This window comes from Bactrocera tryoni, unplaced genomic scaffold (genome assembly GCF_016617805.1).
Source record: "Bactrocera tryoni isolate S06 unplaced genomic scaffold, CSIRO_BtryS06_freeze2 scaffold_7, whole genome shotgun sequence".
Classification (NCBI taxonomy): Eukaryota; Metazoa; Arthropoda; class Insecta; order Diptera; family Tephritidae; genus Bactrocera; species Bactrocera tryoni.
Window position 1 is genome coordinate 1,236,738 of NW_024396366.1, and position 27,415 is coordinate 1,264,152.

The 27,415-nt window shown below is 38.9% G+C and overlaps 1 protein-coding gene across 7 annotated transcripts in view; it reads left to right on the top strand.

Annotated features, from left to right (window-relative positions):
• LOC120781463 overlaps positions 1-27,415 on the top strand; it is a 131,721-nt gene that overhangs the window by 52,729 nt on the left and 51,577 nt on the right. For 4 of the 7 annotated variants that reach the window (XR_005706069.1, XR_005706068.1, XM_040113688.1 and 1 more), the window contains exon 5: positions 5,435-5,694. Coding sequence is in view for 5 of the 7 variants with exons in the window: in XM_040113688.1 (XP_039969622.1) it covers positions 5,435-5,694 (260 nt within the window). In the remaining 2 variants the exon portion in view is untranslated. Of the gene's footprint in view, positions 1-5,434; positions 5,695-11,951; positions 12,133-12,169; positions 12,319-27,415 lie in introns of those variants that run through there. The other 3 variants (XM_040113683.1, XM_040113686.1, XM_040113687.1) reach the window with 3 other exon arrangements.

Genomic DNA, 27,415 nt, shown 5'->3' on the forward strand with positions numbered 1-27,415 from the left:
TGCTACAAATCATTTGAACTAAAATTTATATGTATACATATATATACTAAATATATAAATAACACTGGTCTACAGTGGTTTTCTTGCCCTAAATATAAGATGTTTATGAAACTATCAATGGTTTTGTAAGATTTACTCACGTTTTTTTAAATCTTTCACCATTCCCATTTTACACTACATAAATCAAAAATTGTGAAAGAAAATAACAGTTATATTTATTGTGTCAGTTACATTTATTATGTCAGTTATATTTAAAAAAAATAAGATTACATTTAAGTAAACAGAAAGAAAAGTGTCGAAAACATGTGTTATATTTAAGTACAACGTCTGTTATGAAATTTTCTATTATAATTTCCCAGGTGATAATGTCTTTTTAAGGAAAATCAGTAATCTGCCTTCATATGACGATCTCAACAATCTTAATACCATTCTTCCATCACTTTATGATCCTGTTTGAACCGCTCTATCTGTTTCTTATTATAATTTTCATATTAAACAGAAAATGTATATGCTATAGACGTTTGCGAAACGCAGGATATTTTTGACAAATTAAATTAGAGGTACTAAAACTTCTGTTATAGGAAATAGTTAAAAAAAAAATACTTGTGTTACCAAGAGCGTTGAAATCTAATGAATATTGCTGTAGTTACAGCAGAAGTAGGGTCTGAAACTTTAATTTATCAAATGAAATTTGGCTTACGACTATTCTAATACACATTCCATCAGGAAAATGATTTCTAGTTCCTTCAAATAATTTAGAAATGTTCAAGACAGTCTTATCAAGATAGTTGGAAAGGGAAACTGAGGTATTTCGCATAAACCATTATTGTTATTTCCAGAAAACTTTCTGAAAGAAAGCCTTTCGAATAATTCTTTATTTACTGTGAAAATTGTTCAATCAGCTGGTTGGTTGAAAAAGGTATTATAGACGTCGGTAACAAATCTTTACAATGGGCATGGCTCCGCCCATATAGTGGCGACATCGTGTATCTCAGAAACTAATTGACCATAGCTTTTTAATTCTCCAGGCTCTGAACATATATACCTTAGTGCTTATGGTTAATTTTTACCGAAACCATCAATTGTGGTATATTACTGAAACGCAGCGAAAGCCGTTTTCTAATAGTATCCGTAATGCGCACTTGAGTTCAAACAGGATAAAATCGGATGAATACTTACATTAGTTCTCATATACCTAATATAATGATTTTTGGGCTTCCAGTCGACTTTATATCGTATATTTTGGTTAAAATGATTTTCATTCATTTTTCTTTTCCATCTGAATTGAAACCGTTTATGTTGGTCAAAATTTTTGACTTTATTAGTAATCAAATTAAGTCGATTTCTCCTATAATATACAGAAGTAAATAAATTTATTGTAAACTATTCATTTTCTTTGTATAATGAATGTTGAATTCTGTCGCAAGGTATTATATAAGAGAATTTCAAATGCCGATTGTCGTATCACATAAAACTTATCCAGATACATATTGGGTTATGCAAAGAACAAATGACGCCACTAATCGAAAACACATAAAGTGTTATATTAATCTCCAAATTAAGACACAAAACTATAATTTGGTGCAAGGGATTACAATAGCCGTGTTTTATTTGACCATCACAACCTAATAGCTAAATCATGGACAAATAAAACACACCTAGCTTATTCCATATATTCGCTTAAAAATGAATTGGGTTGGTAATGCGGACAAGAACAACCAGCTGATATACAATTTAGTTTGAAATTTCAAATTTGTAAACGGAATATTAATATGCTATACAAATATGTATATTTATTTTAGTTATTTGAGGTCTAGAATAAAAAAACTGAAAACAAATGTTCATAGTATTTGTCTTAATTTTAACTTAATACTCATCCAAAAATTTGTAATTTTGGTGTGTTTACATTTTCATCTGTCAAAATGAGGTTTCTCGCTTTGCCAACTACTTTTTTTGGCAATGTCTCTAGTTCAATATACGAGCTATGATAGCTTATGACAAGCCAACAAAATTATGTTGGCTAAGTCCTCCATACAAAATAAGCTCACAGCTTAATTTGCTGGTCAAATAAAACACGCCTAATGTTAAAGGGTAGATGTTTAAAAAGTTGACGATCCCTAATTAGTTTAATGTGTATATTTCCCAAAAGCTCCGTCAGAATCGGGAAGGACCTCTCCGAGCCGTTCGATACCAAACAAGGTTTCAGACAAGGCGATTCCCTATCGTGTGACTTTTTCAACCTGCTTCTGGAGAAAATAGTTCGAGCTGCAGAACTTAATAGAGAAGGTACCATCTTTTATAAGAGTGTACAGCTGCTGGCGTATGCCGATGATATTGACATCATCGGCCTTAACACCCGCGCCGATAGGTTCTGCTTTCTCCAGACTGGACAAGGAAGCACAGAAAATGGGTCTGGCAGTGAACGAGGGCAAGACGAAATATCTCCTTACATCAAACAAACAGTCGTCGCACTCGCGACTTGACTCTCACGTCACTGTTGACAGTCATAACTTTGAAGTCGTAGATAATTTCGCCTATCTTGGTACCAGCGTAAACACCACCAACAATGTCAGCCTAGAAATCCAACGCAGGATAACTCTTGCCAACAGGTGCTACTTCGGACTGAGTAGGCAATTGAGAAGCAAAGTCCTCTCTCGACAAACAAAAACCAAACTCTATAAGTCACTCATAATTCCCGTCCTGCTACATATATGGTGCAGAGGCTTGGACGATGTCAACAACTGATGAGTCGACGTTTCGAGTTTTCGAGAGAAAAGTTCTGCGAAAGATTTATGATCCTTTGCGCGTTGGCCACGGCGAATATCGCATTCGATGGAACGATGAGCTGTACGAGATATATGACGACATTGACATAGTTCAGCGAATTAAAAGACAGGGCTACGCTGGCTAGGTCATGTTGTCCGAATGGACGGAAACACTCCAGCTCTGAAAGTATTCGACGCTGTACCCGCCGGGGGAAGCAGAGGAAGAGGAAGACCTCCACTCCGTTGGAAGGACCATGTGGAGAAGGACCTGGCTACGCTTGGAATATCCAACTGGCGCCACGTAGCGAAAAGAAGAAACGACTGGCGCGCTGTTGTTAACTCGGCTATAATCGCGTAAGCGGTGTCTACGCCAATTAAGAAGAAGAAGTATATTTCCCAAGAAACTTTAGATAAATCAGTTAAACTTGCTCGGAATAAATCTTTTTAGCATCTCCCCATATAACGGTTTTAATGAAAACTTTTAAAAGTGCGATAACTCGGCAAAAAAAAGCGTGAGTGACACTATTACACTATAAGATAATGAGAGTGGCAATATTTTGACATTTCGATATGAAATTTTCTGCAAGTTTCTTAAATTAAGAAAATAAAATAAACAAATCGATTTTATGAAGATTCTAAATCTATATAACCCCTTAATATAAAGTTTTAATTCATAATTTGTTAGCAAATTGTAAAAATATAAGATGTTTGGTTACACCTGAACTTCCTTCCTTAATTGTTAAATATAAAGTTTTGCAGGACCTGAATATATTTTCCTCATTTAATCCTGCAATATTCGAGAGTGTAAAATGTTCGTTTACATCCGAAATTAGCCCTTCCTTCCATGTTAAAAATTAGTATTGAACAAGGTACTTATAAAGTACTAAAAATGGGAATAAGAAATTATAAATTAGATAATGTCGTAATTTCTTATATAAGATAAAAAATTAGTAGCTATTTAAAGTTCAACGAATTGACTGTGTACATATTTAATGAATAAAATTAGGTCGGCATGAAATTGTATATATACAATATACATATGTACAGGGTTTGTCCGGAAAGTAACAGGACTGAGTCGATTCTTCTTCTCCTTTCTCCCACGATTCCTTCCGGAGGATACGGATTCGAGGAGGGTTTTTCTCCTTAGGGGGCCGAGATCCTCGCTTTCATCGGAAGAGGATGACGACAGGAAGCCGTCAATTATGCGGGTTTCGGGGGGCGATTTTGTGCGGTGCCGCTCGGGTTTTTCCCGGCGGGGAACTTCGATGAACGCGGTGTCATCGGTTTGGTCAATGCTCATTTGAGCATTTTCCGGAGAGGGGGAGGTTTTTGCGGAAGAGGAGGAGGTGGTAGCGTTGTTAGCGTTGGATCGATTGTGCGAGAGCGGTAAGCTTATCCTTGCTCAGGGTGATCAGGGAGGAGGGATTTGGAAAAATTATTGTTGAGTTGTCAAAACTCGGACTGCAATGTTTTTCCTTTTTATTATTTTTTATAATTTCAATAAATTGTTAGTAGTCAGTGCACTGTTCACTGCACTGCACTGTTTACTGCTTTGTTATAGTTTGCAGCTATGCAGGAATATGCGAACATACGGCCTTGCTAAGCTATTTTAATTGTGATTTTCGCTGTGCTACTACCCTGTCCGTCTTGCTGTCTGCTGTTAGACTAGGGGGATTCTCTTGCTCTTGCAAAACCCTTGCAAGGTGCACGAATTGCAGAATTTTCCTCTTGGTGCAACGGCACAACAACAAACACACGCAGAAAATTATTTGCAATGGCTGTAAAATATGTCAAACCAAAACCCATGGTTATTTTCGTGCAAAGACACGTAAAAAAATAATTGCAACTCTGTGCTAGTTGTCATTTTACTTAAATACATATTTTGAAGTTAAATTGTTGGGGAAGGTAAATTTTAAATATATTTTATAATTTCTATTTAAATTATAAAGATTTGTTACATTTGTTTTGTTAAGAATGAATGAAGAAGGTGCGCCAATTCACAACAGCCATGCACAATGGTCATTTACAATAAATTGACCGTTCATATATCACTAGATTCTGCAATGGGTGCTCTCGTGCCCGTGTATAGTATATTTCGGTATAGGATTTTTGCAATCTGCAATCTTGCAAGAGCAAGAGAATCCCCCTACTGTGTTCTGTGTGCGTGGCTGACTAACTTATTAAATGGTTCTTACTTCTATTTATACTAACTCGTATGTTTACTTATTGCTTTACTATTGTTAATTTGTTTAAATATAATATATTGTTTGTTTACATAAATCCTAGTGTTACTTATACAATTGAGATGCTGGTTATTTACCAGTATATAACTATTTGGGTTGTTATTTTTTGTTGTACTGTTAGTGCACTTCTATTGTTCCAAGATAAACTTGTTTTGAGGAATTTTCTTTTTTTCTGTTTACTGAAACATAAGGTTATTTTGTTAATTGTTTGTTTAGGATATTTGGATAAGATATTATTATAAGATATACATTCATGTACGTTCCTTGACTCGCGCACGCTCCGAAGTACAGTTGCGGCGGAAAAAAATCAGTCCTATTACTTTCCGGACAAACCCTGTATATAGTTTTTTATTAGTAGAGTATCTTTGTAAACAATTTTTTTTTATTTCAACCCCGCATATGCATTTATAATTCTTTTGTTTTCAGGGCAATGCGTGAAATTCGGGCACATTCCCAACGTCAACGTATTAACCATAAAACATGTTTGCATGGTCCAGCTGCGCCTGGTATACCATTACCACGAACTTCAACTCTCCACTCGAGACGACGCCTAGCCAATGTACTCATAGCATCAGCCATACTATTTATTTTATGTTGGGCGCCCCACGTATTTTGCATATTTTACACAAGCTTCGGTTATAAGCATTATTGTTCTAAGACTTCCAAGTACTTTCATTTGCTACTAGGTGAGTATTGAAATTTTGCCTGGCTGTGATATTGAGTATGAAGAAAACCCAAAACACATGAACTTGAATTTATTCTTGTTTAAATAATCACGATTTCGATCGTATCGAATTCTAGGTAAGGAAATTGGTTAGACTATTTTAAAGTACATACATATGTACGAAAGTCTTAGCAAATTACAATAGAAATCTGAGGTGTGTTCAAAAATTAACGAGAATTCTAAAACTTCGTAGGTTTGATATAAATAATTTTTTTTATTTTGATAAAATTTTCAGCTGTATTCATTGTCTAAAAAGCTTGAGCGTGTTCAAAGAGCGGCTCTCATCGGCATCTCCTATGCACTATGCACTACACCAACATTATCACTTAATGCTATTTTAAACACAGCACCCGTGGACTTTGCCGGCAGGTGTATGACTGCGAAGTGTGCTCTAAGGCTCAGGGCAGTTGGGGACATGAAGGACATGCTTAAATTTTTTTCTTTCTTCAATGGCACCACTGGAAATTCGGTTCACTGCGGCGGTGGTTTTTTCTGCTCACATGCCGACGAGGGATATGTGGAGAAGCTGCTGAAAAAGAGGCGTAGTGAGCTTTCGTAGCTGTATGGAGGAGAGTGTAGTGGAGAGACCTAAGCATTTTCTTCTCCATTGTCAAGTCTTTGCACGATTGAGGCTGAAACATCTCGGTTGTAAAAAGCTTTGATATGTTTAATATCTATAAAATTACCGGCACTCACCTTTTTTGCGAATTCGCGCAAAAATATAAAGTTTAAGTGTGATGCGTGTATGCGCATGGATAGAGTACAAAAGAGGGCCGGGCGCCGTCCGTCAGTTCCTTTTGTTAACTATGTGTGGTGTCCTCATGCGTGTGGTGTGAAAGGTATGGTGTAGATAATGATGCGGTTTGCATGATGCCGATGTGTTGAGTATAGGGTGTGTAGTGTAGGATGAAAAGATGGTGTGCATGATGCCGATGTGTTGAGTTGGTGTGTGTAGTGTGGGGTGAAGAGGTGGTGTGTATAACGTATATGGTGTAGAGGTGTTATATTAGGAGGGGGGTCAGAAGCTCATTTAGCCATTCCGGTCCCCCTAGGCGACAGTTTAGCCTAGAAGGCGCTGCAGCTTTTGCAGCGTTGCCACAACGCTGTTCAAACCCGTAGATCGACGAGGTGGTGGTCCAGGCTGTCGACGCCGCAACGACGTTCTGCTCGGCTGATGTGCGACACGAACTGCGGGTTGAAATAGGGTTACGCGGCCGTGATGGGTGGGTGGTCGATTCACTTCGCGTGACGAGCTGCGATGTAGCAGCGTGTGATGCGGCCTGTGGCATATTTGGCACAGCCCCAGTGAATCACACTCTGGAGTCATATGAGTGTGCGACAGGCAGTTGTGGCAATGCCCGTGAGCCTGGGCAACTTGCTGACGTTGCAAGGGTCGCATACCCCTAAATATGCCACAATGGTGCAAACGATGTGGGCGTCGACAGATAGGGCACCTTAGGGTCTCCGAAGTCCATGATGTGGTCGGTGGTGGTCTTGTGCCACCACGAGGTGTGGGTGTAAATACCGCTGCAGGCGCGGTTGCAGGTACAGGTGCCGGCGTGGTTGCCGGCTTGGTTACCGGGGCAGTTGCCGGTGCTGTTGCAACCACAGTTCGGGGCGCTGGTGTAGGCCCGGTGCGAGGCACATTGGTAACCGCCCGAGCGGTTGGCGTAGCTGCGACTGGCGTAGCTACGACTGGCGTATCTACATCCATGGTAATGTATAGAGAAGATTGTTGATTATAAATCTGTCATACAATTAGATATGGGCCATCGTACTACGATATGTGGCATGAATGGCTTGTCGTATAGATCGACCATTTTGTGTTAGTTTTCTTTGTTATTATTCGACGGTTTGTTATTTTTTGACGATTTGTTATTTTTTGACGGTTTGTTATTGGCGTATTTCTCGTATTTTATTGTTTTCATTTGATTCGTTTATTGTGTCGCGATAATATCGGTTTGTTTTTTGCGGTTTTCGGATTCGCGATCATCGGTGGTTGGTAGAAAGCACAGCTTCATACGCGGTCCGGTAAGTGTTCCATTTTGCGTGCGGAGATCCACGACTCGTATGTGACCGTCGGAGCCATAATGTAGCTTTTATATGCGGCCAAGCCGCCACTCGGTAAGGGGTAGAATCATCATGGATGAGGACACAGTCTCCAAGTTTAGGCGCTTGCTTAGGAGTCTTCCAACGGTATTTTTTGTGGAGATCCTTTACGTACTCGTCTTTCCATCGGCGGCTGAAATCATGATGGAGAATTTTAACTCTTTCCCATCGATTTAATAAGGATAGCGACTACACGCCTGGCTCAGGAATGGCCAGGATGGGTGCTCCTTTTAGAAAATGCCCTGAAGTTAAGGCGGTGAAAAATGATTGGTCTTGCGAGAGTACTGTGAGTTGAGCTCCAATGAATGTTTTGCCATTATCGCTCATGATTTTGTATGGGTAGCCACGTCGAGCGAGAAAAGCCTCCGTCGTCAGTTTACTACATTGCTCAAGGTGTACTGCCTTTGTCGTGAAACATACAAAGACGGCCACATAGCCTTTCATGAGAGTGGGAGACCTTAACATGGGACTGCTGTGGGTAATAGTACCCTACTGTGATTTTCGCTATGTAGCGTTTGGGTTTTTGAGCAGCATGGTGCTTCTTGGCAGTTTTCAGAATTTGTTGTTGCAACTAAACCTGTTGCTCTTTTTACGTTTGCGCTGTTTGGGGTGAGCTGGAATAATTTTGTATATGTAACATTGAATGTTGTCTTTTATGGCAGTAAACGCGATTAAATTTGCTTTGGCAATCTTGAAGCGTATGCGCATGTGACAAACAGTTGGTACATAATTTTTTCGTTCTTACGAAATTGTTTCGATCGCTAATACTAATGGTTTTGAATTTCTCGCACGATTTGAGCTTGTGACCTCCTCTACAAAGTTCGCATGACGTTTGTTTATATTGTTCGGAAGTGAATGATTGATTCTTAAAAAACTTTTATTTAAATTATTGTGGCTACTTGCTTGGGGTCTATTGAAGCTTCTATTGAGGTCGTTTTGAACGTTTTTCGTCCTGACTAATTTTTTATCTACCCTTTCTGCAATTTCATATTTGGTAGTAACAAATTTTTCATTTGCACTTTCTTCGCGATGAGAGCGATTGCTCCCACAAAAGTAACGATTTTTCTGGTAACGCAGCTGTGCATATATTTACCAAAATGGTAAAATGTGTGGGAATATTCTGTGTCGATAAAACCGACAAACAATTTGAAACAGTGGATTGAAGTTTTATGAATTCTTCACTTGTTTCTTTCTGAATTTTAATATCGTCACTTGTTTGTCGACCAATATTCTATCGTTTTCGTAACGTGCTTTTAGAGCTTCCTAAGCAAAGTTGAAATTTTCGTCATTGAGAGCGAACTGTTTGACTAGTACGCCTGCTTGACGTTTGGTTTTGTATCTGAGGTGATACAATTTCTGCGCTTGTGATAATTTAGGATGGTTTATGTACACGTCTGTAAACATGTCCCGGAAGGACAGCCACTGTTCATAACCACCATGAAATATATGTGTGTCGCATACTGGCACTTTAAGGTGAATGACTGAACTTGCCTTTTGGACTTGTCTTTGTGGCAGCTCTCCTCTGGCTTTTGTCTGTTCGTATTGGTCTAAGCCATTTTCAAAATTTGGAGTAAGCAGAGGATTTAAAATTTTCTGGTAGATCTGAGTCGTCTGAGTGTCTTTTTTAATTCAGTATCGAACTAGAAAGTCACTCTCAGAAATAAATTTGGTGTATGAAATATCTTTCACCCTTTTTTGTTTTGTAGCACCTTGCTTTGAGCGTGTAGCTTGTACACGGACTTTTTTCATCTGAAATCATCTTTGGAACTTTTAGCAACTAAGTTGTTTTAGATTCCTTTGAGTCTGAGCTCATTTAAAAGATGTATAGAATAAATCAAAACGTCTTAGTGAAAACTAGACTTGTAGATGTTTAGAAAAAGTTTCGTTTATAAAATGTTGAGTAGAAGACTCTTTTGTATGTAAGAGTTTTAAAAAAATCAATAAAACCAATGGCTTTTTGATAAACCGAGATTTCAAAAATATTTTCGTATCTGTATATATATAATTAGACGAGAACTCTTTTAAGTAAATAAGAGTTTTGAACGAATTTTATATGACATGAAGCTTTACGTATTTGATATTATGTGTAATCGCGAACTCTTTTAAGTTAATAAGAGTATTGAACGAAAAAAAAATTTTCCAAATTTTTCGTATATATGAATATGTTTAGACGTGAACTCTTTTAAGTAAATAAGAGTTTTTCAAAAGAAAAAAAAAAAAAGATTACACCTACATATATAGGATATCGATTAAATTTGATTTAATTATTTATTGATGACCGGAAATATTTTATATGTTTTATTTTTCTATACATATTTGTTTTACATACTATACATATATTTTATGTCCAAATGTCCTATAGGGTATGCCTATAGGTGGATCTTTTATTTATTCTGTGCTAATGAGCGCTTGTTTTAGAGATCACTGCACTTTGTACAAATACATATGTACATGTATGTATAAACATAAGTGGAAAGGTATTTCAAATCAAAATCAGAGCGTTCATATGTGATTCACCCGTAAAGGCATTTTTATGTCAGACTATGGGACATAATGCATTAGAAGGTTGTACTAGATGTTGCCAGCAAGGAGAACGCATAAACAACAGAACAGTTTACAGCATATCAAAGGCATTGCCACGCACTGACGAAGGTTTTTCATTACGAAAAAGTGAAAATTATCACAAAATTTCAATGTATATAAATTCATTATCAGCAACTAAATTGGTGTATCAGGTGTCTATTATAAAAAACATTATTAGATCAAATGGAGTTACACACGGAATGAAAAAAATTCTCAGCGATAGCGTCATGGTGCAGTTAAATTATGATGGACTGCAAGACAAGGTGGCATTCAAGAAGTTTGAGTGCCTAAATAATGCCATATATGGTAAATTTTACTTTTCCGTAATGAATAAGTCTTTGTTTTGATACACTTTGTACATGTACTTATGTACATATGTATTACGCTTTGGTTTGCTCGTTTTTTTTAGCCAAAAACCAACGGGTTTTGCGGAAAATATGCCAATGTGGACTTTGAAGCAACCCACTAGCAAAAGGTAATAGGTGTATGAGTTGGTAAGAGCAAAAGTGAGTGTTTTACTGCTGAATTCATTGCTGAATTTTAACACAACGATGTCCTAGGAATTTCAGAACAGATCAACTCACATACTCAGGGATACAAATCGATCAGCTGTACGCATTACCAAGCTATATATCTGAAGACATGAATTAGTCAGTTGTAAGCATTACCGGCTCACATACCTAAATATATGAATCGATCAGTTGTGCTCATTTCCTACTAAAACGAATCCAAAATAAATATCTTATAGTTTTATATTTTTTAATTCAATTAGAAATAATAAAGAACTCCATTTCAGTACAAATTGCTATAATTAAGATTTTCAATTAAAAATAATGTCAATGTTACTTTAATTAATTGTTTTCATACTTTAATTTATTATATTTGTTTATCTTTTTGCTTTTTCAAAGAGCCCGCTTTGTGATATCGGTTGTTACCCATCTTGAAAGCTCTTTTGAGCTCCCGCTCATAATCGCCTTTAGTGAAACCTTCCACTTGCATTGCTTCTAAAAAAAATAAACAAAGTGTATCAAAACAAAGACTTATTCATTACGGAAAAGTAAAATTTACCATATATGGCATTATTTAGGCACTCAAACTTCTTGAATGCCACCTTGTCTTGCAGTCCATCATAGTTTAACTGCACCATGACGCTATCGCTGAGAATTTTTTTCATTCCGTGTGTAACTCCAATTGATCCAATAATGTTTTTTATAATAGACACCTGATACACCGATTTAGTTGCTGATAATGAATTTATATACATTGAAATTTTGTGATAATTTTCACTTTTTCGTAATGAAAAACCTTCGTCAGTGCGTGGCAATGCCTTTGATGTGCTGTAAACTGTTCTGTTGTTTATGCGTTCTCCTTGCTGGCAACATCTAGTACAACCTTCTAATGCATTATGTCCCATAGTCTGACATAAAAATGCCTTTGCGGGTGAATCACATATGAACGCTCTGATTTTGATTTGAAATACCTTTCCACTTATGTTTATACCATTTTTAAGTAAATTGTATATTTCAGACGCAAATTCCTGTAAATAACTATTCACGCTGGATGTTTTTTTTGTACCTAAATAAACGCCAAATAACAATACATCAGTATTTAATTGTGGAAAAAGCTTTCCCATAATAGGCCATAACGTTTGCTGTGAACTCTTACATATATAGTGGAAAACCGTCAATACCGATATCTAACACTACAATTTCCATTTGTTTTATAATGTCACTTATTCTACGCAGCTTATTTTCGACTCCTAAATGCAAATATGTTCCAGGCGAAACACTTCTTATAATTGAATCCTGCCTAATAATCAGAGACTCTGCGCAAGTTGGGACATTTAAATGCCATTTATTTAAAAATCTCAATAAATCATCAAAAGCCACACGAGGTACGTTATTTTTCACTGCCCATTGTTTTAAGTCAACTACCAAACTACTTTCATTCACATTTTCAGTTCTAGAATTTGCATTGTTAATTTCAACCACATTTTCATTATCATTGTCACATTCACTAAGATTATAATTATTGTCATTTGAATTATTTATATTTAGAATTTTATTTATTTCGGCATTAATATATCTTCTTTGATGACGTTTGCTGTACATATGTACTTATATAACTTTTAATACTTCACACGCGACCGCTTTCAACCGATACTTAAAATTTACTAAAAACGACAATCCTTAAAATTGAAAGACAACAATTGTCGGCATCGTGGCAGGACTAACGGTTACCAATTTTTTTCAGAAAAGAACAACAACAAAAAAGTAGTACTGAAGCGCTCACATACCCAGAGGGCTGGGTCGATCAGTTGTGCGGATGACCAACTCATATGAATAAAATTCGCACATTTCTTAAAGATAACAACAACGATTTTAAAGCGAAATTTTTTTCGTTTCTTGCTCCGCAACCCATTACCAACTCGCTTACTTTTTTCAGTAGCGAATTATTTTGCTACTGGGAATGTGCGTATCTATCGGGTGATTTTTTAAGAGCTTGATAACTTTTTTTAAAAAAAAAACGCATAAAATTTGCAAAATCTCATCGGTTCTTTATTTGAAACGTTAGATTGGTTCATGACATTTACTTTTTGAAGATAATTTCATTTAAATGTTGACCGCGGCTGCGTCTTAGGTGGTCCATTCGGAAAGTCCAATTTTGGGCAACTTTTTCGAGCATTTCGGCCGGAATAGCCCGAATTTCTTCGGAAATGTTGTCTTCCAAAGCTGGAATAGTTGCTGGCTTATTTCTGTAGACTTTAGACTTGACGTAGCCCCACAAAAAATAGTCTAAAGGCGTTAAATCGCATGATCTTGGTGGCCAACTGCCCATGCATCCCGAAAAATGCACTGTTTGGTGTGGTTTGTACGCTGGTGGAATCATTGGACCGTATTTTTCAAAGATGCTGTTGGACGCAACGTTACGGTGAATGGCGATCGCTATCGTTCGATGCTAACAAACTTTTTGTTGCCAAAAATGGAAGAACTGAACTTGGTTGACATGTGGTTTCAACAAGATGGCGCTACATGCCACACAGCTCGCGATTCTATGGCCATTTTGAGGGAAAACTTCGGAGAACAATTCATCTCAAGAAATGGACCCGTAAGTTGGCCTTGCAATACCCCATTTGGAGAGGGGACGATGGCTATCACATCAACATACCAATGATAAATCCAACAACTGGTACATATACATTTTATTTTGTTTAACACGTTCGCGTTCATTTGAATTTAGCGGGTGGCTGCCAGATAATCACTTAATTTTTTCATACAAAATTGAAGAGCGGGAATTCCCGCTTTTTTTCTACAGGTTAATTTTTTTAAATAGTCTGAAAAAATTAGGGAATTCCCGCCATTACCACATGAATTTCCTATGCACTTTTGTCGGGATTTCCCGCATTTCGTTTTATTGAAACTTCCCCTCAACAAACCACAAATGACTGGCACGTTAACTTTGAATGGGGATTCCCTAAATTAAATTTGTTTGAATTGCGGTTGGCCTGTCAGGGATGGTAGTTCACGACTTTACCAACACTAAAAATGTGCAGTGCTAAGAAGTGAACCATTTTTGACGGTAGAAAAGCCCTATTCAAATAGCGCGGGAATTCCCGCAATTGTTTTATTGGAGGAAACATGAATGACGGGAATTCCCGCAATTTACGCAAATGTGCTAAATATAATTTATAAATCATTTTCATTCGCTAATTAATTTTTGCAATACATGTAGAATCAACAAAAAAAGTCAGTGCGATGAATTTTTATTCGTACCGATTGATGATTCGCCCTCAAGAAACAAATTTTATTTTGCGATGCAATCAACTTTCGCATCAATATATCGTCGATATGTACGCCAAAATTGAAAGTGAGCGATTAAATTTCATCCGTTACAATCAAGCCCGATTAAGATCAGAGGAATACATACATTTGCGTGACGCAATAATCAATGATGTAAATGTGAATGATATCGGCCGTTTAACAATTTTACCATCATCATATGTTGGTAGCCCACCAACATGCACAATATTTCAAGGAGTTCTGGAATGGCTAAAGTCTTGCAACAAACATCCATTATTTTATGGGACGAATGTCCAATGGAGAATGTTTGGCGGTGCATTAATATTGTTATCTGGTGATTTTCGTCAAACGTTGCCAATTATTCCGAGATCAACACCAGCTGATGAAATTAATGCATGTTTGAAAAGTTCATTTTTGTGGCGTGTGCGTCTTCAAAATGATTCTTCAGCACGTGAGTTTTCAAAGCAATTGCTGAAGATTGGCGATGGAAAAATGGCAAGTGATCAAAATGGGTTTATCACGTTACCGAATAATTTTTCAATAATTGTATCATCAAAAGAAGAACTCATTGATCGCGTTTTTCCAAATATTGCTCAAAATTATAATAACCATGATTGGTTACGAGAACGTGCAATTTTAGCACCAAAAAATGTCAATGTCAATGAATTCAATTTCCACATCCAGGAAAAATTGCCAGATAATTCGGAAACGTATAAATCCATTGATACTGCTATGAATGATGAAGACGCAGTCAATTATCCGGTTGAATTTTTAAATTCTTTGGAACCAACAGGCATGCCACCGCAAAATTTGAATTTGAAAGTTGGTTCATCGATTATACTTCTTCGAAATCTTAATGCACCGAAACTTTGTAATGGGACGAGACTTTCAGTGAAGAAATTGATGCCAAATTTAATTCAAGTAACAATTCTCACTGGCAAAGCAAAAGGTGAAATTGTACTAATACCGCGCATCCCATTAATACCAACCGACATGCCATTCGAATTTAAACGTCTTCAATTTCCTGTTCGGCTATCTTTTGCTATGACCGTCAACAAAGCCCAAGGGCCAACGCTCCAGATGTGTGGAGTTAATTTAGAGGAAGCTTGCTTTTCTCACGGTCAACTGTACGTTGCATGTTCGAAAGTTGGAGCCACGAAAAATTTGTTTATTTATGCACTACAAAATAAAACAAAAAATGTTGTGTATACAATTGTATTAAATTGGGCATTGCTTTTCTTTTTCATTATTGTGTTAAGAAATCAAATCTTTTAAGCAATCAATTTTTTGCGTAGAGAAGCGCGCCGGGTAACACTAGTTATGTTATAAAAATCCTTTTTTGTTATATTTACTGTTATATATAGTTTGTACCCGATGTCGATCGGGTATATTTTTCAGTATATATTGTATATACTATATTTATATGCGCCCGTATGTACTATATATATGTATGTATATATGTTCGTACGAAAAAACCACGAAAAGAGAATTAACCGACCGCAGGTAATTTTTTCAAGTTCACTTATTTGTATGTATATATGTATGTATATAAAATTTGTATAACTGCGCCGCATATATGTACATGTGTATGTATATATGTTCGCAGTGACAAGAAGCCGCGAAAAGAAAGAATCAGATCTGAGTATTGTTAAACATACTTACGTATTAAATCTCTGTATGAAATATAAATATGTAATATTGGACATACATATATGTATGTATATGTAGGACTGTGTAAACGGACAATAAGACTGAAACAGAAATGCAACACTGCGTAGATAACAGATGTGACAGCAGTGAACGGACTGGAATGACAACGAAACAGTAGGTATGAAGACGAATTAAAGACAGACAATTGGACAGACCACGCGAGACCACCGGCAACCACGGACCACACAAGACCATAACAGATCACAATTATTTCTTTGCGGTCATATTAGCAACCTAATAAAGTTCATTGTATTCATTTTATATCGGTGTTTTAAGTAACGATTTAATCGGCCATCCTATAAGTGGTGTCAGAAAAGGGATTTCGGGATTAAAGTGCTATTTGGCGTAAACAATTTGCAATAAAGTGAAAATTTTTGACTTTTCAAACGCGTTCATTTCTATAAGTGATCCGTGGTGCGCGAAAATTGCGGTATCCAAACCGCATAACGGACGAGTGGCAAAGCCTAGCTGGCGAAAGGAGCGCTAGTAACAAGGCGCAGCGTCGGCGAAGACGCAGTAGTAGCAGTAGCAGTATCAGCACCAGCAGTAGTAGCAGTAGCAGTAACAGCACCAGCAGTAGTAGCAGGAGCAGCAGTAGCAGTAACAGCAGCACCAGTAGTAGCAGCAGCAGCAGTGGCAGTAACAGCACCAGCAGTAGTAGCAGTAGCAGCAGCATCAGCGTCAGTAACGGCGGGTTTATACAGTGCGTACGGTAAAGTCATGTTCATCGTTGGAGGTGGCGTCACATTCCAATGGGGAAAACAGTTAAATCTTTTGATATATATACAATTGTACAGTTTTTGAGTAACGTAATAAGTGATTGAATATCTATATATATAAAATTAAGTGGCAAAACTTCCTGTTCGCATACTCCTCCTAGACGGCTTGCCCGATTTCAATGAAATTTTCAGGGGTGATTGGGGTCTGTTTGGAGGGTGCACATAAGAAATTTAATGTGTGTATCATTGCACGTTTTGCAAAAAAAAAAAAAAAAAACAACTGGCAAACATTGACATCGCATGTTGATCGTTTTTGCCTGTCATTCGTTCTTTCTATGGATGACTGTCCAGCTAACAAGACATACAGAACGTAAGTGTTCCGAATGCACTGAGTATATGAAAAAATGTTTCAACATTGTGTGTATTTTTCTCAAAGCAAGTGAGTATTGTTGTTGTTTCATATGTGATGCCATGCGGTTCGATTGTCGCTTGAAAATGCGCGGTGTGTGTAAAAAAAAGTGTTTCAACATTGTGTGTTTTTTCCAGATTTAATTCCATCCATTTGCTACATTTATTCGAACCGATTTTGTGTTTTTCTGCTGACCGTGCAACACACACAAAGCAAGTGAGTATTGTTATTGTTTCGTAAGTGCTTCCATGCGGTTCGCAAATACACTGTTGGTGGGTCTTATTGCATATGGGTGTGTGGGTAAAATACATAGTTTAAGATGTAGTTTTAGGTTAATTTTTCCATTTTTATTTATATACTTCAAATATGCATATTTTTATTTATGTACTTCAAATATGCATACTCTAGCACGACCACCGGGGACAACACTAACTACCTTTTTCGAGTTGCAAGAACATTGCTATATTCCGAAATACCGCAAAATTTCACTTGCAATCCATCATCGAAAACATTTCAACGACGAAAGCAAGGGGAGCGTGTTGACGGTTATCCAAATGTCCGTAAAACCGATGCCATAAGACGCATTTACACCATCCATCCGAACAACGTCGAATGTTTTTATTTGCGTCTGCTATTAGTCAACGTGACCGGACCAGGATCATTTGATGATTTGAAAACTGTTGACGGTCAGTTGTGTGCGACGTATCGTGAAGCATGTCAGCGATTGCATTTGTTAGAAGATGATATGCATTGGGACACCGTACTTCATGACGCATCACTCACATCTCATCCAATACAAATACGCGTACTATTCGCCATAATAATATCTACATGCCTTCGGTCAAATCCGCAATAACTCTGGAATAAGTACAAAGACTGCATGATCGAGGACTTATTAATTTTGGCGCGTAATCGAGCATCGGACGCAGACTTGCTATATACATTACAAATGTATAATTCTGCTTTGATATTGGTTGAAGATCTGTGCCTTACAATTGCGAATAAGACATTAGCGCAACTTGGCATTACTGCGCCCAGTCATTGACCATGAGCTTCAACGTGAACAACAATACGATTGCAATGAATTGCGTGCTTTCATACAAGCTAACATTACCAAATTGAATATTCAGAAGAAAAACGCTTATGATAAGATTATACGAGCGGTTGACAATAACGCCGGTGGATTCTACTTTCTTGATGCGCCCGGTGGTACAGGGAAAACGTTTCTGATCTCTTTGATTCTTGCTACTATACGGTCACAGCAGAAAATTGCGCTGGCAATTGTTTCGTCAGGCATCGCTGCTACTCTACTTGGTGGCGGCCGAACAGCACATTCTGCGTTGAAATTACCGTTGAACATCCAAGTCGTTGAAACACCAACGTGCAACAAATCGAGGAATTCAACAATGGCAAAAGTTTTGCGAGGAGCTGGAATAGTTCTATGGGATGAGTGCCAAATGGCTAACAAAAAGTCATTAGAAGCAATCAATAGAACAATGCAAGATTTACGCCAAAAGCAACAAATTTTTGGCGGAGCATTAGTCTTATTATCCGGCGATTTTCTGCAAACTTTGTCAGTCATTCCTCGATCAACTCCTGCCGACGAAATAAACGTATGTTTGTGGAGACATGTTCAAAGGCTGACTGTTACCATCAACATGCGAGTCCAATTGCAAAATGATCGATCCGCAGCGGCGTTTTCGAAGCAGTTGTTGGACATTGGCGAAGGCAAAATACCAATCGATGATACCGGTTTGATCACATTGCCGAACAACTTTTGTACACTTTTACAATCGAAAAAAGAATTGATTGAAAGTGTACTTCCGAATATTGTTCAACACTATCAACGCCACGATTATTTAAGTGAATGCGCAATATTGGCACCGAAAAATGTACACGTCAACGAAATCAATTTTGCCATTCAAGAAAAACTGCCAGGAGGAGCTACAACATATATGTACATCGATTGATAGCGTTTTAAATCAAGATGAAGTAGTCAATTATCCAACTGAATTCTTGAATTCTTTGGATCCCCCCGGTCTGCCACCGCATCGTTTGGTCCTGAAAATCGGTTCACCCATTATACTTCTACGAAATCTGAAGCCACCGACTTTGTGTAATGGCACAAGACTTTCAGTCAAAAAATTGTGGCCAAATTTGATTGAAGCAACAATACTAAATGGCAAGGCAGCAGGTGAAGTTGTACTCTTACCACGCATTCCCATGATTCCAACGGACATGCCGTTTGAATTTAAGCGCTTGCAGTTCCCAGTACGTCTTGCCTTTGTGATGATCATCAACAAATCGCATGGGCAAACGTTTCAAGTGTGCGGCGTCAATTTGGAAGAACCGTGATTCTCCCACGGCCAATTGTTCGTCGCATGCTCGAGAGTGGGAACACCAAGGTGCTTATTCATTTACGCGCCAGGTGGAAAAACCAAAAATGTTGTGTACCAATATGTTTTATAAATGTGTTATAAATAAGTAACAGTTTTACAACAATAAATAAAACACAAAGTAAAAACCCTTAATAGTTTTACTCGATTTAGGTGCAGCGAAACGCACAGGGTAACAGCTAGTTTTTGTATAAATTTTGTGAAACCTTATGGCGAATATCGCAACAAACTTTTGTTAATTAAAATACGTTTTTTTTTAATTCTTACATGAGATATATAAGAATATAAAAAAGTTAAATGCGGATATTGTAATAAAATCCGAATCATAGAAAATATTTTACTTCAAAACTGTACGCGAAAGATTAAAACGAATATTGTAATAAAATTCGTTTAATAAACAAGTTATTAAAATTGTACACGGAAATTGTAAACGCGGATATTGCGATCGAATTGAATAACGTTATCAAGAATTGTATGCGGGAAAAGTGAATATTGTAACGCAAGCTAAAAGGAAATATTATTATTGAAATTAAGATTTTTAGAATATTATAGATTTTTTGTACAACATTGTAAATTATGAACCGCAACGAAATTTTTGAGCTGACTGTTGACGGTCTGAAGGAAAGGTTAGGCGATTTAGGGCTATCGACTATTGGACGGAAAGCGACACTACAAGACAGACTGATGGAGCATTTCGGCCTGACTGTGAGTGACGGTTCCGAAACTGATGTGGAAGAGGTAGCAAGCCAACGAAGTGTGCGTGAGGTTAGGGTCGAATACCACAACTTTACTCTCCGAGATGTTGAGGACTCAATGACTTCGTTTAAACGCATCAGCAGTGCGTTGGAACGAGTTGCAGAAATTCATCTACGCAAAACAACTGTTGAAGGGTGCGGCAAAGATTTTTATAAGAAGCCAAAGAGGAATTAGCAGTTGAAGTGCACTAAAACTAGCGCTGCGGCAGGAATTTGGTATAGCAATATCATTGACTGAAGTACACCTTACTTTACGTAGTCGTCGGAAGCGACATGGGGAAGATCTTCGAGAATATTTATACGTTTTAATGGAGTTGGGGAAACCGATAGGACTAGATGACTCAAGCCTAATAGAATATTTCATCGAAGGCATACCGGACTCAAAGTCGAACAAAAGCAACCTATACCAGGCGAAAACGATACAGGATTTGAAGGAGCAGATCAAGGTATACGAGAAGATTCGTTACAGCCAGTCACAACCCGTGAATGGGAACCAGGAGAAGGCATCGTCGTCAAACAAAGATTTCCAGAAAGCAGTTCCATTTAGCAGGAAATGCTTTGCCTGCGGGGATTCATCACATCTCGCTAGAAGCTGTCCATGCAATAAGGCATCGTGTTACAATTGCGGTAAAGAGGGTCATCGTGCAGCTAACTGTAAGGCAGGAAGGAAAACTCCTAAATCGGAACAAATCAGCGTCAATAATATGACGGATGAAGGAGAAATCGTAAAATCGGAGAAGCGGAGTGGATTGATTTTTAAGGATGTAAGTTTCAACGGAAAATCTGCGTCGGCATTAATCGACACAGGTAGCGACTTATGTATTATACGTTGCGATACGTTAAACATACTTAGTCTGGATGTTGATTTAAGTAGTGAACAGCGACAGTTGATGGGTATCGGTACCAGCAAACTTACAACAATAGGTAGCTTTACCACATCCATCGAGATAGACAACATAAAGTTGGAAGTAAAATTTCACGTAGTGAGAGAGCGAGACATCAAATATGCGCTCGTGATTGGTAACGACGTTCTGAGACAAGTCGATTTATTCGTTACGGAAGATGGCGCCGAGTTCAGGCAGAAGAAAGTGGAGGAAAAGCCACAGAGCAAGGAGGAGATGAATACTGGAGCAGTAAGGAAAGATCGCAGTGTTGGGTCAGCGAAGCCTAAGAAGTTTGAGGTGAAATTAAACGTGGGCACAAGGGTGCATGAAGATGAGGAGCAGTATATGGAAGCTGTTAGGAAGTATCGCAGGAAAATCCGTGATAGAAGGGCTTTGGAAGTAGCAGACAATGAGAGCGAGGGCGCTGTTGTGGCTAAGGAGCCGAGAGAGTTCAGGATTTCAGAAGCGAGTTCGAAGTTGGTTCATGAGACTGCGGAGATGGGCACTGATGCTTGGAACCCTGTGTATGGTCGCAGGAATGGAGAAGGTATCTGTGGGCGAAGTCGATCTTTCACACCTCAACAAAGAGCAAGCAACTATAGTAAGAAGAATGGTAGCGAATTATAAGCCTACAAGCAATTCGAATTCGCCAGTAGAGATGAAGATCTTACTTTCAGATGACACCCCAGTATATGAAAATCCCAGACGGATGTCATACACCGATAGACAGGAAGTGGATGAACAAGTTAAGGAGTGGTTGAAGGATGGGATCATTAAACCCAGTAATTCAAATTATGCGTCACCAGTGGTGTTAGTTTCGAAGAAAGATGGAAAGAAACGTTTGTGTTGCGATTATCGGCGATTAAACACAAAGATAGTTCGCGATAACTTCCCGATGCCAAATATCGACGATGTTATCGAAAAGTTACAGGGTGCTAATGTTTTTACGACACTATATCTTAGGAATGGATTTTTCCATGTCCCAGTGGAGCCTACCTCAAGGAAGTACAACGCATTCGTTACATACAATGGGCAATATGAATTCCAATACGTGCCTTTTGGTATATCGAATTCGCCGGCAGTTTTTTCAAGATTTATTTCAGCAGTATTTAGAGATCTTATACAAGACGATACTGTGGTGGCTTACATGGACGATTTAGTTATTCCCTCCAAGGATTACACTGAAGGCGTACACAGTTTAGAACGAGTTCTACGAAGAGCTGAAGAATATGGTTTGCGGATGAAATGGGACAAATGTCAGTTTCTTATAAGTAAAATAGACTTTCTAGGCTATGTTATAGAAGATGGTTCGATAAAACCATCTGATGCAAAAACAAAAGCGATTAGGAATTTCCCACTGCCGCATGACCAGAAAGCTTTGCAGAGATTCCTGGGACTGACATCATACTTTAGAAGATTTGTCGATGGATATGCTGTAATAGCCAAACCGCTGTCGGATCTACTCAGGAAAGAGGCTAAGTTCGAGTTGCGCGACAAGCAGTTGGAGGCATTCCAGAAGTTGAAGTCAGCATTGATCAGCGCACCAGTCCTAATGTTATACAATCCGAAAGCAGTGACTGAGGTGCATACAGACGCTTGTATGTCCGGGTACGGAGCAGTGCTACTTCAGAAGGATTTCGACGATCAAGCGTTCCATCCAGTTCAATACATGAGTTGGAAGACAAAACCAGCAGAGGAAAAGTACCATTCGTATGAACTCGAGGTACTAGCGATTATAGAAGCACTTAAGAAGTGGAGAGTATATTTGTTGGGGATAAATTTTAAGATAGTAACAGATTGCAATGCATTCGCAACGACGATGCGGAAACGAGATGTGCCATTAAGAGTATCTCGCTGGACTTTTGCTACGAGATAGAACATAGAAACGGTTCGAAAATGCTACATGTAGATGCGTTGAGTAGGGTATCTTGTCTCATTATAGAAGATTCCCTAATCCACCGGCTGAAGCAAGCACAGGAAGAGGACGATTGGGTACGAGCTGTGTTGAAAGTTCTGGAGAAGAGCGACTACGAAGACTTTTATATCAAGCATGGAGTACTGTATAAGGATTCAAGAGACTCCTGGTAGTTCCATCAGTTATGGAAAACGAAATCATCAACATGGCACATAGGCAAGGACACTTTTCCATCAAGAAAACGGAAGAAGCAGTAGAAAAAACATTTTATACACCAAATTTAAATAGGAAGGCAACAAAGGTTGTAAGAAGTTGCGTAGAGTGTATCGTCAACGATACGAAGTCATGAAAGAAGGAGGGTTTCCTAAATCCCATTAGCAAAGAGGACAAGCCTTTGGGAACACTACATCTCGATCACTTGGGCCGCTGGAGTCGACAAAGAAGGCATATAACTACATCCTTGTGATGGTGGACGCATTCTCTAAGTTCGTTTGGCTATATCCAACTAAGAACACTGGAGCTGATGCAGTCGTCGAATGCTTAAAGAAAAGAGCAGCCGCTTTCGGAAATCCAAGACGTGTCATAACAGACAGAGGCGCGGCCTTTACGTCGAATTTGTTTAAACAGTACTGCGAGGATGAGGAAATCCAGCATTTATTAATAGCTACGGGAGTGCCGCGAGCAAACGGGCAAGTAGAGCGCATGCACCAGATTATTATCCCGATGATAGCTAAGTTGGGAAACGAGAGTTCTGGAAACTGGTACAAGCACGTGGATCGTGTGCAGCAAATAATCAACAGCACGCCGCCAAGAAGCACCAGACAATCACCTTTTAGAATTATGACTGGACTTGAGATGCGATTGAAAGGAATACCACATTAACTCGAACTGCTGGAGGAATCAGCCATCGAAGAGCTCGATGCAGAACGCGAGGTAATTCGTCAGGAGACACGGCACAATATTGCTAGGATTCAGCAGGAAAATAGGAGAACATTCAACAAAAAGCGAAGAGTAGAGGTCGACTACAACAAAAACGAGCTAGTAGCCATCAAGCGAACGCAGTATGGAGCAGGATTGAAATTTAAAGCAAAATTCTTCGGGCCATATAGAATTGTAAAGAAGATGCCACACGGAAGATATGAAGTCGAGAAGATCGGTGATCATGAAGGACCAAGACGCACGATAACAATTGCTGAATTTATGAAGAAGTGGAACCCATCATTCGGGGCCGAATGAACGGTCAGACTGAAACAGAAATGCAACACTGCGTAGAGAACAGATGTGACAGCTGTGAACGGACTGAAATGATAACGAAACAGTAGGGACAAAGACGAATCAAGGACAGACAATCAGACAGACCACCGGCAACCACGGACCACGCAGGATCACAATTATTTCTTTGCGGTCGTATTAGTAACCTAATAAAGTTGTTATATTCATTTTATATCGGTGTTTAATTAAAGATTTAATCGGCCATCCTACATATATATAATATAAAGGATGTTATTTTAATATATGCTTCTGTTTTTTGTTTTTGGCTTATGATTGTATAAGTATAAGGGGTATTGCTGGAAATTTCTGCAAGCAAATACTTGAATATTTTATTGTTTTTGGGATAGGTTTTGTATTATAACACAACGGTAAGCATTTACCGGCAATCGATAATCCCCTATATACAGTACCAAACTGCTTTGTTAGCGGGTTTACGGTTTTTACCGGAAAATAAACCGAATACCGAAAACTGTTTAGTAACGGTTTTTTTTTCGACCGGAATCTTGGTCAGAACCGCAAATTTAATTTTGTGATTTTGTACCGCACATACATATATGTATATAGAATGTAAATATTGAAAAGAAACGATATATAGTACTCACTTTGATTTCCGCCAGGGGCTTTTGGGGATGATAATTGTATGAGTGTATGTCTGAAATTACGTGTGCCTGTGCTTGTGTTTGTGCCTGTTTTCCTTCTCCGCAGTCCTTTAGCTGGTGTTGTGTTTTCCTAGTTCCTCTTATTGTCTCAATTGGGTTTTGGTTTTTTTGTTACATGTCCCAGCACTTCACTGCACTAATTATGCCTTTATTGCATATGTGCTTCAATTTGCGTACCACGATTTTGTCACCGATATAAACCTTTTTTTCTTGTTTTTTTCGGCCACTTCACTGGCACTATTCACACTTACATATGTATGTACATATTTGTATATTGTATGAGTATATTATTCTTCGCACTTTCTGTCACCTCACTTTTATGTTTTGTTTGTAACTGCACTTTTTCATATGTTACATATGTGTATGAAATTTTATATATATATGTATATGTGTGTTTTTTTTTGTTTTCCTTTCCGGTACGGCTCGAAGGACCATGTAAAAAGGTTCGATATGTTTAATATCTATAAAATTACCGGAAGCCACCTATTTTGCGAATTCGAGCGAAAGTATAAAGTTTAAGTGTGATGCGTGTATGCGCACGGATAGAGAACAAAAGTGGGCCGGGCGCCGTCCGTCTGTCCCTTTTGTTAACTATGTCTGGTGTCCTCATCCTTTTAGAAAATGCCCTGGGGTTAAGGCTGTGAAGCCGGAGGGATCTTGCGAGAGTGGTGAGATAGGTCTAGAGTTTAGTACGGCTTCGATACGAACGAGTAATGTAGTAAACTACTCATAATTGAATTTATGGTTACCAGCCGTTTTCTTTAAATGGGACTTAAAGCTCTTTACTGCTGATTCCCAGAGTCCGCCCATGTGTGGAGAACATGGGGGTATGAATTGCCACTCGATCTCTTGGGGTGCATATTTTTGACAATTTCGGGGGATACTTCTTTCATGAATTGTAAAAACTCCTTTTCCGTGGCTCTTTGAGCTCCGAAAAAGTTTTTTCCATTGTCGCTCATAATTTTTAAAGGAAATCCGGGTCGTCCGACAAAGCGGGGAAATGCTGCAAGAAAAGCCGCAGTAGTCAGATCCGAACATAGCTCGAGGTGTACTGCCTTTGTGGTAAAACATACAAAGACAGCCACATACCCTTTTCTAAATGAGGAAGACCTTAACATTGAGGCCTTTATCTGAAGTGAAGTGAACTGAAGTGAACTCCTCTTCTGGAGTGATATGAAAATTTTCTATTTTCCGACTTTCCGGAGGTATGATATTCCAAGCAGGAGATTTTGGCCAGATGATGATGACGGAAGATGGAGTCATGTGTAGAAGTTCACGCAAGTGAGGAAAGTTCTCTGATCGCCATTCACTTGGGAGTGGCCAGAAACGATTCTTTTACACATGGCTCAAGAAGCTCACTACTTCCGGTCTTTGACCAAGTATCCTCTGGGTAGCCTAAGAACATCCGTTCGAAGGCGAGATAAAGTGAGAAGGCGAAACATCCCCTACATAGGGTTGTGCGCTGGGTTTGGGACCCGCCACGTAAAAAACACCTCCAGTGAATAGCTATAACCAGCCTCGGATGAGAGACCCCCCTTTTGATGACCACCATGGCAAACGAAATAAGGACTACGATATAAGGGCATGCACCTGGAATGTCCGGACCCTTAATTGGGAAGGTGCCGCTGCCCAGCTGGTTGATGTCCTCGCGAAAATAAAGGCTGACATCACCGCCGTCTAAGAAATGCGATGGACGGGACAAGGACTGAGACGAGTAGGTCCTTGTGATATTTACTACAGTGGCCATATAAAGGAGCGCAAGTTTGGTCTTGGATTCGTGGTGGGAGAGAGACTCCGTCGCCAAGTACTATCATTCACTCCGGTGAATGAACATCTAGCCACAATCCGCATCAAAGCGAGGTTCTTCAAAATATCGCTGATTTGCGCCCACGTCCCGACGGAAGAGAAGGACGATGTGACCCTTATGAGAGCTGCCCCCGCCACGATTTCAAAATCGTGCTTGGCGACTTTAATGCCAGGGTGGGCAAAGAAGGTATATTTGGCACTACAGTCGGTAAATTCTGCCTCCACGACGAAACATCCCCAAATGGGTTGAGGCTAATCGACTTTGCAGGGGCCCGAAATATGGTTATCTGTGGTACTAGATTCCAGCACAAGAAGATACATCTACCAGGCTGTCTCCGGATCGAAAAGTCACCAACCAAATCGATCATGTTGTGGTAGACGGAAGACACGTCTCCAGTATTCTAGACGTGCGTACGCTCCGAGGTCCTAATAACGACTCGGACCACTATCTTGTTGCAGCCAAGATTCGCACCCGCCTCTGTGCAGCAAAAAACGCACGTCAACAAACACAAGGAAGGCTCGACGTCGAGAAGCTGTAATCACAACAGACTGCCGAACGATTTGCTACTCGGCTTGCACTCCTGCTCTCTGAGAGCACCCGTCAACAACTACGTATAAGGGAACCGTGGGACGGCTTTTCAAACTCCCTACGTACAGCAACTGAAA